The sequence below is a fragment of the Epinephelus moara genome, chromosome 18 (assembly GCF_006386435.1).
Source record: "Epinephelus moara isolate mb chromosome 18, YSFRI_EMoa_1.0, whole genome shotgun sequence".
NCBI classification, from domain to species: Eukaryota; Metazoa; Chordata; class Actinopteri; order Perciformes; family Serranidae; genus Epinephelus; species Epinephelus moara.
The window spans coordinates 29,904,932-29,919,429 of NC_065523.1; the positions used below are offsets into that span (position 1 = coordinate 29,904,932).

The 14,498-nt window shown below is 40.8% G+C and overlaps 1 protein-coding gene across 4 annotated transcripts in view; it reads left to right on the forward strand.

Moving 5' to 3' along the window:
• cacna1ha (calcium channel, voltage-dependent, T type, alpha 1H subunit a) overlaps positions 1-14,498 on the forward strand; it is a 164,714-nt gene that overhangs the window by 86,355 nt on the left and 63,861 nt on the right. For all 4 annotated transcript variants that reach the window (XM_050068566.1, XM_050068568.1, XM_050068569.1 and 1 more), the window contains exons 6-7: positions 5,639-5,798; positions 12,736-13,051. In XM_050068566.1, coding sequence (XP_049924523.1) covers positions 5,639-5,798; positions 12,736-13,051 — 476 coding nt within the window. The remainder of the gene's footprint in view (positions 1-5,638; positions 5,799-12,735; positions 13,052-14,498) is intronic.

Consider the following 14,498-nt stretch of genomic DNA (forward strand, 5'->3'; position numbering starts at 1 on the left):
TTTCCAGTCGCACCCTGAAGGGTCTGACACTGGGCGGTAGATGGAGAGAAGAAAGAGGGAGAGAATTACAATGAGAGGTATTACTCGGAGCTGGAAACTCAAGGTCAGTGTGGATACAAAAAGACACAAACATACCCCAAAGCCCACAGACTCATATTCTCACAGGTACACACAAACACCCGGAGGATGTGTAACATCAGCTTCCTTCCTTCATTTTTCCTCTCTTTTTATCTCTGTCAGACTCCATCTCATCTTTTGTTTTGTCTTCCATCTGAGTTGTGATCAGAGATGATGTAGAGTGTTTGTGGGCGCAAGCCAGCCGGGCTAGTAGCCAGGCTGAAGTTTTTCTCTCCCTACTTACCGTCTGTTTGTCTCAAAGCGTTCTGCTATCACTCCATCTCTCTGTTTGTCTCTCTGCCCTAAGTGGACGGGAAGCATTCAGTGTCAGACAGATATTAAACATGTTTTTGTGCTGTAACCTGGAAACAGTGAGCAGAACTCTCTGCTCTCAACAACAAGTACTCTGTGAGCACATGAAAAACTACAGCTCCCATGAATAAAACTACACGTATAGCCACATGGGTGCTACTAACCCTTCCATAAAACTCAACAATGTTTGCTTCTAATTTCTTTTTTTCCTGATTTATAGCTTTAATCTCTGTTCCGCTGTTATTATAGACATGTCTGAGATAGCTGTGACCCCTCAACCTGCTTATGGACCCACCTCTTCAGCCTGGGAACATCAAGGGTTTATGGGAAATGGTGTTTGTTAAAGGCAGTCATTGCTGAGGCATGAGTAATCCAGTTTACAGTTAGCAATAATTTTAATCTAGCACTGGAGACAGCTCATTGTGTCTGTTTGGGAGTGATTCTTTAAAGTACTGGATACATTTGTGTTACAAATATGAAATACTTGTTGATATATGTCATATTTAAGTTATTATTTGTTGAAGGTGTCTTTCTCCAAATTGTAATTATAGTATTTATTTACCACTTCTCCATATTGACCCTCCACTAAACAGTATTTTAGTGCTGGAAAGATGGTCTTTTCATACAACTAGGCTGTCTGTGCAACAGAAAGACACAAATCCTTTTGAAATTAATGCTTTGTGACCAAAGAAAATAGAAGAAAAAGGACTGTGGCATTTGCTTTTGTTCAATAGTCACACAACCTACAACTACCAGAATGCACTGCACTGCACCAATAAACTGTCTTGCTGGTGGGTGGCATAATGCAAGCTTGGTCGTTATGACACAGGAAACAAACAATCTCGTATTCCAGTTAAACAGTAAGCTAAAATATGTTTCTGAAAACATTTTAGGCGGGGAATTGGTAATGCAGTAAGAGAGTCTTTTTTAGCACCCTCTAGTTTTACAATACAGGAAATAGTATCTCACTCACTTCCTGTCTACAAATTCTCATATTACAGCTAAACAGTGCACTAAAATTAGATTCTTAAGACATTTTAGGCGAGATAGGCAATGCAGTACCAAAATCTTAGTTAATATTTAAACAGTAGTGCTTAGTTTTACTGTTTGAAGTCAGTTTTTACACCCTCAATTTTTTTCAATACAGGAAACAGTATGGTACTCACTTCCTGTCCACAAATTCTCATGTTACAGCAGTGTTACAGTGCATGAAAAAAAAAAAAAAATTCTGAAGACATTTTAGCAAAAATAGGCAATGCAGTAACATAATCTTTGTTTTGAGTTGATCAGTGCTGCCTAGTTTTACAGTTTGATTTGAGTTTGAGAGAAAGAGAGAGGGGCAGATCTGTCTCTTGATCCGCTTCTGTACTCTTTGTGCCCCTGGTGGCGGGCAAACCAAAAAGTTGAAGTACAATCTGTGGTCCTAGAGCCAGTCAAATCTGCCGATTAAGTGCTGATAAGATGGAGGGAAGTTTACCACTGTTCAGTTACGCATAAAACCCACATTATTATGATGCAAAGCCGGTCAAAAATGGAGAAGGTATCCCTTTAAATGTTTAGTCTACAAAGAGCAGTATAACCCAGACAATGCAAATTTTAGTTTTAGTCACAACCATTATTGCAAAGTTTGCTTTATTTCCAGTCAGTGTGATGAGTCAGAAAATTGTGGAAAGCCACTCACTCATCATAGCTGTTTGCTTGTTTACCAGTGACAATGATTTCACATTAACATATTTCATTCCTCCCAGATCTAATATAAAAAGCAACTTTATGACTTTATTGCATCTTCTACAATCTACAAGTCTACAATCCTGCTCCTTTCCATAACATATCAAAGGAAAAAAACAAGAACACATTCTGAATTATTTGAGTATTTCCAAAATCTTCCAGTATTCAATTATATTTCATTTTGTCTCTTCTTAACAACTTTACCCTCATCACTTCTCACGAGCTAAAATAATGTTTATTGCCTGGTAGAATTTTGTTTTCTCCAGAAGTTCAGGCCTCAGGAAACTTAACTTTTCCCCGTGGCATGACTTTCTGGATATTGTCCTTCCCAATTTCAGATGGTCTCATCCAAGCTGCCACTTGTGTGCCATTAGATTGCATTAGTTTAATTAAACCTACCAGAGCGCTTTGCAGCTCTGGGAGTACACACGTTGTCAATCCAGATTTAAATCTTTTCTAACCCCGTCTGTTTTAAGAAGTGAAATTCGGGGTATTGCTGAATCACATCTCCGCACTCAAATGTTGTATAGAGAAACCATTAGCATTCTGCTTAGGGGATGTCATCAGGCATCTGTGTGCTGTTTACTCAGTGTGTATGTGTGTACATTTCCATGTGCTGTATTCACACAAGTAGACGGCGATATTCTAATGTCTCTGGAGTATCGCTATCCACCTCAAGCATGCAAACAGACGTTACTTTGTTTTTCAGTTTTATGATGAGAAATGTGTATCATTAGAGTGTGTGTTAGGTTTTCTCATTTTCCATGTGTATAACTTCTGTTTTGTGAGAAATGGGAAACAACAAGGCGAATAGCTTGTTGACAGGTATGAAATGGCAGATGTGTTGAGAGTAGAAGATCTCAGGCGAGATGAAACGAGACAGATTGGTGATGAGACAATGATTTAAACTGGCCGATTTTATCGATTTCTATTCCGCCCCAAAGCCATGACCACATCTCATTAGAGCTCTGTTTTGATGGATTGACCCTCACCTGCCTGGCTGTCACATATCTCACAAAAAACACATTATAGCGCAATGCAGCTCTAGATGTGCAGCTGGTCTGTGGTCAGGAAAGATGGATGGTTGACTGGATGGGCTGATGAATGATGGATGAATGTAGAGTAGACTTTTTCTTATTTTTGCCATCTGATTTCTTTGCTGTCATATAACACAGATAGGAATTTTTCAGAGTTTTTTTTTAATCAGATCTTGGCCACTTTCATATGTGGTTCTAAATCTGATACATATCTGACCACTGGCCATGTGTGAGGAGGGTCATATTGAAATTCATGTGTGTGTTCCCTAATACATCCATGGTTTTTTCCATGTCATACTTAACATACCTAACCATACCAGTGCTGTGGTAGACTGCACTAGTCGCCAGCCAGAAGAGCCCAACTGCCAGACGCTTTCTGTCAGGGACAGCTTACCTTCATGCCCTGACAGCGTTGTCGTGAGGTGCCGACAGAGATATTGGAATGTAGCCATGGACATCCTAAGGTTTGGAGGGACTGTTCCTCTGTGAAACCCTCCACATGGCAGCCCCACCCACACCTTCCTCTCCACAAAACTAACAACAATAGCTGGTAATAGAGCTAGTACCTTTGTGTTCCTTTGCTGTCCAGCCTTCAAGCCATTGTTGCAATGGCTCATCAACCTGCAGCCTCAGCAGTCTGAAAACTGTCCCATTTTACAACAGCCTGGTATCCTGAAAACAAATGGAAGTCTGATGATGTCATTCTGCATATTGATTAGCCATGTGCTTCTGTTGCCATTGGCGAAATGGTCCTTTGGAACAGTGGGCAGTCCTCTCCTCATCATGACGAAATGTCATTGGACCTCCGCAGCAAGAGATGAACGCTTGCTCATACATTTATTTTTTCCTCAAATGCCTGTTTTAAGAAGAAGAAGATATACCTTATTCATCCCTGAGTGGACATTCAGTTTTTTCATTCTGTTGTCATATACACACAGGCCCGAAAAAACACACACATGCACAAACAGGACCTATACATGATGTCAGAGCGAGAGGGCTGCCCATGGACAGGCGCCCCAAGCAGTTTGGGGGTTCTGCCTTGCTCAAGGGCAACTCAGCAGTGCCCAGGAGGTGAGCTGGCACCTCTCAAGCTACCAGTCTACACTCCATGTTTGGTCTGGACAGGGGACTTGAGCCAGCAACCCTCTGGTTCCCAGCCCCAGTCCCTATAGACTGAGCTACTGCCGCAATTGTGACATGCTTTTTTCGTTGCTCCAACACAATGTGAGTGACATTATCGGTTGCATGTGACACGTTTCAGGGCAGAGATCAGTTCACACTGATGTCAGATAGGGAACAGTTCAAACATGAATGTGAACAGTCGAGGCAAAATGATTGGATCTGGGGAGATAATCTGAATTGAACACTAAGCCGTGTAATGCGAACATAACAATATACAATGTAAGACTAAAGCAAAACCCATCACAGGAGATTTCATGCTGTGGGACTGTGGAGAAAATAGGTTCTGTACTGCAACTTTATGTCTAATGAGTGTACACAGAAGCACACACGGATAAACACAGATAGGACGACGCACCCTAAATGCTGATGAATCATTCTCTCTGAGCGGGGACAGTTAGTACTTCACAGAGTAACAACATCAAAAATCCACTGCCGGGACACTTCCTATACTTGTAAACAACATGGGGATAGAATGATATCCACATTTTGCTCTTTAGTGCTCTCAAACATGCATACATAATGAATCATAATCTTCTGGACAACTGTACAAGTTTGATTTCATTCTGAATTAGTGGAAATGAATTTAACAGTGATGATAGTTTTAATAATGTTTAGCTTCTGGCACAGACTTTAATAAGAACTCTTGTGAGCTCAGTGCAGTTTAGGCCCATCCTGATGACTGTGAAACTCCACAGCAAACCAACGCATTTGTTTTTGTTTTTCACCAAATGATAATGGATTCAGAGAAAACTTTCTCCTGCAGTGGCACAGCACAAACAGTCTGGAGATTAGATTTTGGGGACTCGAGGAGATATAAGTTTGCATAGCATTGCCACTGTCAAAATTAGTCGAGACACTGTGGAGTTTACCGTACTGTAAATGTGGTCATTGTGACAAGGCTGCGATATATGTGAAAGGGGCCAGAACACATTGTGAGGGACCTCAGAGACTAGATCCCTGACTTTGCTGACGCTAAACACATCTGACAACTGGAGATGGATGCTGAATGCATGTGGTTAGATAATACTAGCCACAGGGAAGCTGTGAGTTCAAATCCCAGAGGATGAAATAATGTCAAGCTGTCACTTTCAGTATTGTCATCATTTGTAATTATATTGGCTGTCGGGATGAAGTTATGGGTTCCAAGATCACAAGATCAATAGAGGTTGTCAGGGTGTACAGTAACCAGAGGGCAAGTAAAAGGTTAGCTTCTGCACCGCATGCAAAACTCATGTTTACTTTTTATGTGTCCCTCTATGTAGGTATGCGGATCTTGGTGACACTGCTGTTGGACACCCTACCCATGCTGGGAAATGTCCTTCTTCTCTGCTTCTTTGTCTTTTTCATCTTCGGGATTGTTGGAGTCCAGCTGTGGGCGGGGCTGCTGCGCAACCGCTGCTTCTTGGGAGAGGACATCAGAACGTAAGGAATTTGGTCGTGCGATACAATATTTCAGGGGCGGAATTTTGATTTTAAAAATGTGAAGGGAAGACACAATGCAGACACAAATCAGAAGGGCTTTGATAGCTTACCCCGACACAGGGTAGAACAACAATAGAACCACTCTGGAGATGGTTATAAAACTCGAGTCTAGAGGCTTTTAAATACGCAGTTGTTGTTATGGCCTCTTTAAACATACAAAGCTACAACTAGAGACCGGAACATATGAATGAATGCCTGACGCAGTTTGCAGGGGAAAGGACAAACAAAGCTTTATTTTTAAAAAGCATAAAACAATACATACAACTCAAAGGATGAAACAAAAGGGGTGGGAGATCCCAGTCAAAAAAAAGAAAAGATGGGGAAGTCGCTGGGCCAATTACGCAGTGGGTTGTCAGACCGAGCTCAACCCCCTAACTACCTAAACTGAAACTAAACTTAACCAAACAAAATCAGAAAACGGAACTAAAGGTAATCTCCAACCCAAACTAAAATAACAAAGCACAACAATCTAATTCATGCTGGGAACCAAATGGGAAGAAAGCCATTCCCCCACTACTCCAGTGCTGCTGCTGCTGCTGCAGGCATGTGTCGCTTTGTGTCTCGATGTGTCTCCCACACTCGCCTCTCAGCTCCTTTTTATCCCCTTCTTCCAAATCCCAGTTGTCATAGGCAGAAATTTCACACAGACACCTTTTAACAGAAAGTTACTTAAGGTAATATATGATAGTATGTTGGCACAGGTCAGGCCATCACATTGATTAAGAAAATGTGCACAAAAACAATGTAGGTGGTGCAATAAAGTAAAATGTGAAAAGTGGCAAGTAAATTTCATTGTTTTCATGTTGATATGTAAAAAAAAAAAAAGATGTTTTTTTGTCTCTTTCATACTTTTGGAAATACATCAAAAATCAATTTTTAAGTTTAAGTTTCCCCTTTTTTAATGTAACACTAGTTTTTGGACTAAAAATGGACCGGTCCAATGCTGCCTTTTGAAAAAGTGCAATAGACATGTCCTCTATGTCCCCCTGTTAATTACGCCCCTGCAGTATTTGTTTTTTTTTTTTTTTCATTTCCGTCTGGGCTGGAAGTAGCACAAATGGGCCCAGAAAATTGCCTCTGCAATACCATGCTCAAATCTAGATTAGATTTGTGGGAAGAAACACTTTGGTGAGAGTAGGATCAGGTTTAAGTTCTTTTCCTTGAGTATAGACAAAGCAGAGATGAGTGAAAAAAATTCCTTCAGTAGACTTAGAAGTTGCAATCAATTTTTAATTTCCCCCAAACAGATAAAGTACACCCACCCTGCTTTGCAAGTGCTGTTCTCCACATCCATATGGTGACCAGCACTGCCTCCAGCAAGCACACATGAAATCTTCAAACATGCTCAGCTCACTTAGCTCAAACATGATCCTTCTTTCTGTCCTTTTCCCTCTCTCCTTCTGTTTACATCTTTCTTCCCTTTCCTCCCTCTGCTCCTCTCTCTTCGCTCTCTTGTGAGAGTTTGTGTTGAGTTGTCATATGGTGTATCAGTCAGCTGTTGCCTGTAGCAAGAATACAGAAATTGTAATTTGTTAGAATACACAAACTGCATAGCGCCCTCAGGATGTAAGCCACCGTATGGCCTCATACATACACATACAGAGAGAAACAAGGAGAGGAAAAGACAAAGAGAGAAACGGAGATGTGGAGTGAGATAAGGCTGTCTTAGCCCCGAGTTGATAATGAACTTGCCTATAAATGAGAGAAGCCCAGTGCGCCAGTTCCAAAACTCCTACATGAAGAAATGAGACTCCTCCTCTTTGCAGATGATGTGGTTCTTGTGTTTTAAGATGGTTTAACGTAAAGCCAGAAAATATTCAGGGCTGTCAAATGAACACATTCATTTCAATAAATTAATCAGAGAAAACATAAGGCATTAAGAAAATTAATGATTAATCACATTCCGTGGTGCCCTTTGACCCAGTGCATCATTGCAGGCAAAAAATTATGTATGCAATTAATTTAGGCAGCCCTAAATATATTACAAAAATGTTGTCAGATGTTGGTTTGTGGGAATTTAATTTAAATTTAATTAAATTGACCAAACAACATAACCCTGGATGTAGATTGAGCATAACAGGAAATTACTAAACAGAAGGGAACATTTCAAACTCTCTGTTATGAGGTGATAACATTTCCAAATACATTTAAAACTTATCTGGGTTTTACCAGCTTGAAAAAATAGAAAATTACATTGTGACTGACCCAAACAGAAAAAAACTTTGACAAGGTGCTGACTCAGTAAAGACGACACAAAGACAACACTGTATTTCCCTCTACATTGCACACATTATGAAAATATTAGATTAACCTGTGCTCCCGTTTGCATTTTATCTTGTCGCATGATGAATAAGATACGTCTCATAAAAGAAGAGCAGCAAGCACTGTCTCCCAAACAAAACAAACAGGCACACATGCACATACACAGAGTCACCAATTTAGCCGTGGGGGTTGAAATTATGCAAAAGAGAAAGAAAACTGCTTCAGTGTCCACAGCCCCAGGAAGCCAAATATGTCACTTAGATATCCTTGAACTAATTCTGTTTTGATGTAATGGTACAAATTGTACCAGAGTCGATGTTGCTGAGTCCTTACTGTGTGTAAGAGAGAAAGACAGAAGGATAACAGCAGCTTAATATTTCATAGTCGAGACTGCAGGATTTTTTTCTTACAGAACAAATGGTTGTCTGACCTCCAGTGCTATCAGTGGTGAAGTAGATTTATTCAAGTATTGTACTTAAATAAAACTTTGAGGTACGTTTACCTTACTTACATGTTTCTACTTTATGCTACTTTATGCTTTCACTCCACTACTACTACATCTAAGAGGGGTATTTTGTACTTTTTACGTCACTACAGCTGTGTCTCAATTCAGGGGCTGCAGCCTTCGAAGGCTGCATTTGAAGACATACTTCAAATGCGGCCAAGAAATGTAGCCTTCTTTCCCAGAATTTGTAGGATGCAACAGATGAATCCTTTGTGGCCGAGCCTATCCCAAGATGCATTGCATGCCACTGACGTTTATATATATTAAGTTAACTCATAGTTGTTGACCAGCTAATGGTTAACTGTTGGTAACATTAGCATTAGCTAAAAGCCCACAGCTTAAGCAAACTTAATTTAATAAGTTTACCTGAAAACGGTTCTCCATCATCCGGCGGTGTCTTAGGTGGTGACTCATCTCCACAAGTATTAAATAAAAAGTATATATATAATAACTATCTTTGGGTCCATGATTTAGGGCTAACTAACTTACTAGCTCACTCCTTCTTTCATCAATCGCAGCTGGTTGCTAAGTAACAGAATTCCAATGGGTCAGGGCGAGAACAACTGGCAATGCAAGCAGGAAATCCTCCGCAGACCAGACCGTCCCATTTCTGAGACCGTTCGGTTTGGCTGAGGCGGCCTTTAAAGGACGTGGCCGATGAAGACCGCGAAAGCTGCGTCCTTCAAAGGCTGCAGCCCCTAAATTGAGACACAGCTTAGATTAGTGTTGTCATGATACTGGAATTACCATCTTTAATACAATACCTCAAAAAATATTGATATTCACTACCACTTTTGAAACCACAGGGAAAATTTGACATTTGTCATTGCAGGTTAATATAAGACAAGACATAATCATTCTAAGGGGGAAATTGACAAGCTTCTAGCAGTATATATGCTATTATTAAAGTAATGTACACATGAATACATTCAGTAATTATAATCCAATGGAGAGTCTTAAGGAGAGACATTAAGATGACAGCAACAGACAAACAGGTTACAGGGGAAAAAAGATTGGCTGGAGCATAATTGGAGTCACTCAGTAGACAGTCTGGCAAAGAGTACAATCCTTTCCTTAACTGGTCCCTCTCCACTACTTCACAAGTGACAGTCACTCTGCATAAAGGTACACTCACTGTTGTGGAGGGCTCTCCACTTTAAAGGAGGATATAAATAAGCAGGTAAACTGTGGGATGTACTTTGTTCCATGAGTAGAAAATCGATTAAACCCTCCATGTGAATGCACAGAGACAGAGTGGATAGGACAAGGATGGTCTGGCCAAAATGAACACCCCTCTATAAAGTAAAACTGACTGATGAAGAGGAGGGACAGTTTTGACTGAAACAAGCTGCAGTTTGGGCTTCGATAGCTTCAGTAAAAGTTTTTAACATACCCTCCTCTATTGCTTGCAGCTGTAGTTTTATTTTTGAGCTACTGAGCAATTATAATACAGAGGGTTCATGTACCCCATTACTTCATTGTTCAGAGGATTTATGATTAGAGTGTAAATCACTGATTGAGATGCTGCAGAAGAAGAGAACACAGTCTAAGTGTAGATGCGGTGTGAAAAGAGTGTGGGAGTTTTAGTTGGTCTTTCTCGCTTCAGGTGTTTTGTGGGGAATTCAAAGATAACATCTGTGATTGGATGTGAGCCTATTTAATAAGATCACTGATACATAAGCACTCATTGATTACACTGTTTGCTAACATCTAATCTAGGTTTCAATCTGAGAACTCACTTCAAAGGCTCAGACACACCAAACCGACTTCAGTAGTAGAAGTAGCGGTGATAAAGCCCCCCTGCTGCGTTGCCTGACATTGCCAGGTCACGGCAAAAAAGTTGTACATCAACACACTGCAAAGACCACAGCCGACAGCCAACCAGCACGTTTGTTCTGCACCTGTGTGAGAGGAAATAACTCATGGCACCAGCAGATGGTGGTAGTCTGTGTTTGTCATTCAAAAAGGGAAACCAGAAAACCATCTTGACGCTAGTTAGCCAGTTAGCACGTTAATAACACAATCCAGTGCTGAAAGAACAGAGCATATTTACCGTGCAGCAGAAAACAATAACACAAACCATCAAGGAACGTTTCTCTTAAGGAACTGAATGACCAAAGAAAAATAATCTTACCTTATGAAACAAGCTTTGATCTCACTCCCTCTTGACTTTAGCTCTTTGTTTACTTTCCTCACTTCCATTTCTTCTCTCGTGCACTGAACTGAACTGCCAATCAGAGTGATTTCATTCACCAAAGGGCCCTACCGTCACTGACACCGATGCAACATGCTGAATCGTCCAAATTAAAGCCGATGGGAGCCAATAAGGGGGGAATGGTGTGGGACACACTGCACCAACTAAGGTGACTGATGCTCGTGGATGGCCCAACATTGACCAATAGCTGACCATCGGCTTTGTGTGTCAGGGCCTTAAAGCTACAGAAGGCCTAACAATTGTATTAAAAAACCTTTGTCCTGTTGCTGAAATTGTCATTATGTCCTGACAGCAGTACATGAGACAGATAATCTGTGAAAAAAAATCCGGTTCCCCTCCCAGTTCTCCTAATGGGTTTGCATGATTCCACCACGCCTGAAAAAATTGGCGAATCAGGATCAAGAAGAGTCTCTAAGGTGTGAATCTGAGTTCATGCACATACTGGGCTGTCAACAACAGTGTGCACAGTGCAGAGGAGTAAACACAAGACTGGCAACAAAGAGCAAGCTAAGAAGAGAGTTAAACAGAGCCTTAGATAAAACGTGAATATCGCAGCAGCTTTCCTGAGGTGGAGAGAGCTACTGGATCTGAAAGGATTCAGAGCTGATACCAGCTCAGGCCTGGTTTAAATGTCTTTTTAGGTTGCGTTTTGATGTCTGTCTTCTTCTGAACTTCTGTGTTTGCTGTGCATGCTGTTGTTGGCAGAGGAGGGATGTAGAGTTTTCCATTGCTGGTGGTTGTTATTCAGGCATGGAATGGTGCAGAAAAGACTCCTAAAAGCCAGAAATTAGTTAGCATTTTAGCACTCCTGGTTCCCCTGTCTAGAAGTCGTCGTTATTTTTTTTTAATGTTTTTTTGTTTTTTTTGATAAGATGCCTTAAATAAGGGCTGTGGTAAACACAAGCTTAAGAGACTTTTTTGTTCTTTGACATAAAATAAACACCCCACCCCTTAATTTTGAAGCTTTCACATCTTAAAAAAGGCAGTTGCTAACAAGTGGCTAAATGTGACTACAGAGCATCATCACACCAAAAACAGCTTTATAGCCTTGTTGTAGCGGTGACGTTAAAGCAATCAGCCAGGGTGAAGTTTGTTTATAGCTGTTAGCTTTTTACTTCTGGCGATTGACTTTACACTCAAAAATTCATAAAAGTGGTGTTAATCTGTGAAGACTTCCTTGCTTGACAAAAGGTGTAAGTATTATAAACCTATGTTTGCCACAAACCTTATTTTCTGCAGTAATCCAATATCTTATGGAAAAATTGCATTGGCCTCTTTGACACGGCCATGTTAACTTCTGTTAGCATGTTAGCTTACAAAAAAACTTTGTCCATGCAGCACTCTCTTGTGTGTGCAAAGCTCCTGAAGCCATGACAGTAGTGATCTTGACTGAATGAGAGCATGTAAGGGGGAGTAGGGCCGTGCAGCGTTCGCATGAGCAATGAATGACACTGCGTTAAAGACTCCTCCTGACTCTGATTGGTTGTTTACAATCAGATTAAAGGTCCCATGTACTATCGTGACAGTTTCAGCAAATATCACAAAAAGATATTTCTATAAAAGTTACCAACTGTCCCTTTAAATAGCACAAATTATAATCTGAACCTTCTCATTGGTGAAAGGCACAATAGCAGCAATAAAAATGTCTTCTCAATTCAAGTGCAAATTTGTAATTTTCTGAAAAGGCAAAAGGGTTGTTATCTATCACATCAGCCGGTTCTCAGTGTATCTGCAGGATATTGATAATATGACCTACTATAGAACTTGTAGCAGAAAGAAAGACGGAGATAAACAAAGAAAACAAAAAAGCTAAAGAGTTATCTAAAAGCTACATGTACCCATAATTATTGTATTGTAATAACAAAGCCATTTGTTGTTATTCTTTCTCCATCCAGAATGTACAACTTGTCCATAAGTCCTTACTACATGTCAGAGGAGGGTGAAGACAGCCCGTTCATCTGCTCTGCTCCCCGCGAGAACGGGATGCTGCGCTGCCACAGTGTGCCGCCTCACACAGAGGGCGGGGCCGAGTGCTCATTGGCCGCTCCCCAACAAAGCTCAGCTCTGATTGGATCAGTGGGTGGGGCCAGTGTTAACGGCTGTGTTAACTGGAACCAGTACTATAATGTGTGTCACCCCGGGGACCACAACCCTCACAAGGGAGCTGTCAACTTTGACAATATCGGCTACGCCTGGATAGCCATATTCCAGGTAAGGAGGGGTGAATGTGCAGATTTGGATGTTGAATGTCTCACCAGACTGTGAGCTTACAATTAAGAGTTTTCATGGTTTGTGGACGCCCCATTGGACTTTAAGCTCAGTGGGAAGCAAGATGAGTTTCTTCTGCACGCATCAGTTGTTCTAAATTGAAGGTTTTACCAACAAGACAGTGATAACGAGCTGATTACATGTGGCAAACTATACAATTCTCTTTCTTTGTGTACACAAAATAAAAAATAAAAAAAGTTTTCAAATTCCACCACTAAGGCCATCAGAGGGCATGTATCATGACCTGAAAGCCATTTCCCCCTAAACTCGCTGGTTGTGAAATTGTATTTTTCTTTCCCCCTCCAGCTGATTCCAGCTCCTCAGGGAAACCGTGACAGGCTTTTCCTTATCACACTCTTTGTGCTACTACAGTCTGCGCTGTTGTGATATGAATTCCCTTCTAATAGATCTGTCCAGGACCCGCTGATAGATCTGTCTCTGTGTCTAATAGACTTGGACTCGCACAACATGACTTTCTCAAAGAGTCTTACCTTCAAATTACCCCAAACAACACAAATACTGGAGGCACACACAAACACACACACTAATCCCTGTTAGGTACTCACAACTTGAGTGTGTGCGTGTGTGTGTGTGGTCTCAGCTTGCAGTTCGAGGCTTTAAAGATTAGATTTTCTCGATTTCTTCTTTCGTTCGTGGTGGTTTAGCAGAGATTGGTGGTGAGATTAGTTTTTTAGCCAGGTATTTGATATGTGTATGCGTATATTATGATCCGTGGTAACTGCCGGTGTTTAAGTGGTAGATGCAGATGATCACTGGGAAAAGTTGTGCTCATTAGTGGTGGATTAGTTTCTGGATACTGATCTGTCTCAGCAGTCAGGAGGTGTCGCTACCTGCAGGTGTAGTGGTGTAACATGTTGGTGAAGAGTCTCAGTCATCCAGGTCATGGTAATTTAAAGTACTATATCGTAGGCAGCTGGACTTACTTGAGTTTCTTGGAGATGTTTCACTTTTCATCCAAGAGGCTTCTTCAGTTCAGGAGCTGTAGAAGCCTCTTGGATGAGAAGTGAAACGTCTTCAGGTGAAACGTCTTCAAGAAACTCCAGCAAGTCCAGTTGCCTATGATGTAGCACTTGGAATTGGTGTAACATGACAAGCAGAAGTTTGCACCATCTGGTTAATTTCTACTGTATATTGCATGTAAATTATGTTGTATACAATATTAAGTTGGAAATATCTCCACAATTTAGGAAAAATCTGCAAAAAATTTGAATTAGATGTTGTTATTTGTCAATAAAGGTAATAGAAAACAAAAAAGCTAAAGAGTTGTAATAATGGAAACATTTAAATTAATACATCATACAGATAATTTGTTGACAGCTGGATGTAATAATGAATAAACAATGAGTAAAAGAGAGCTAAAATGGGACTG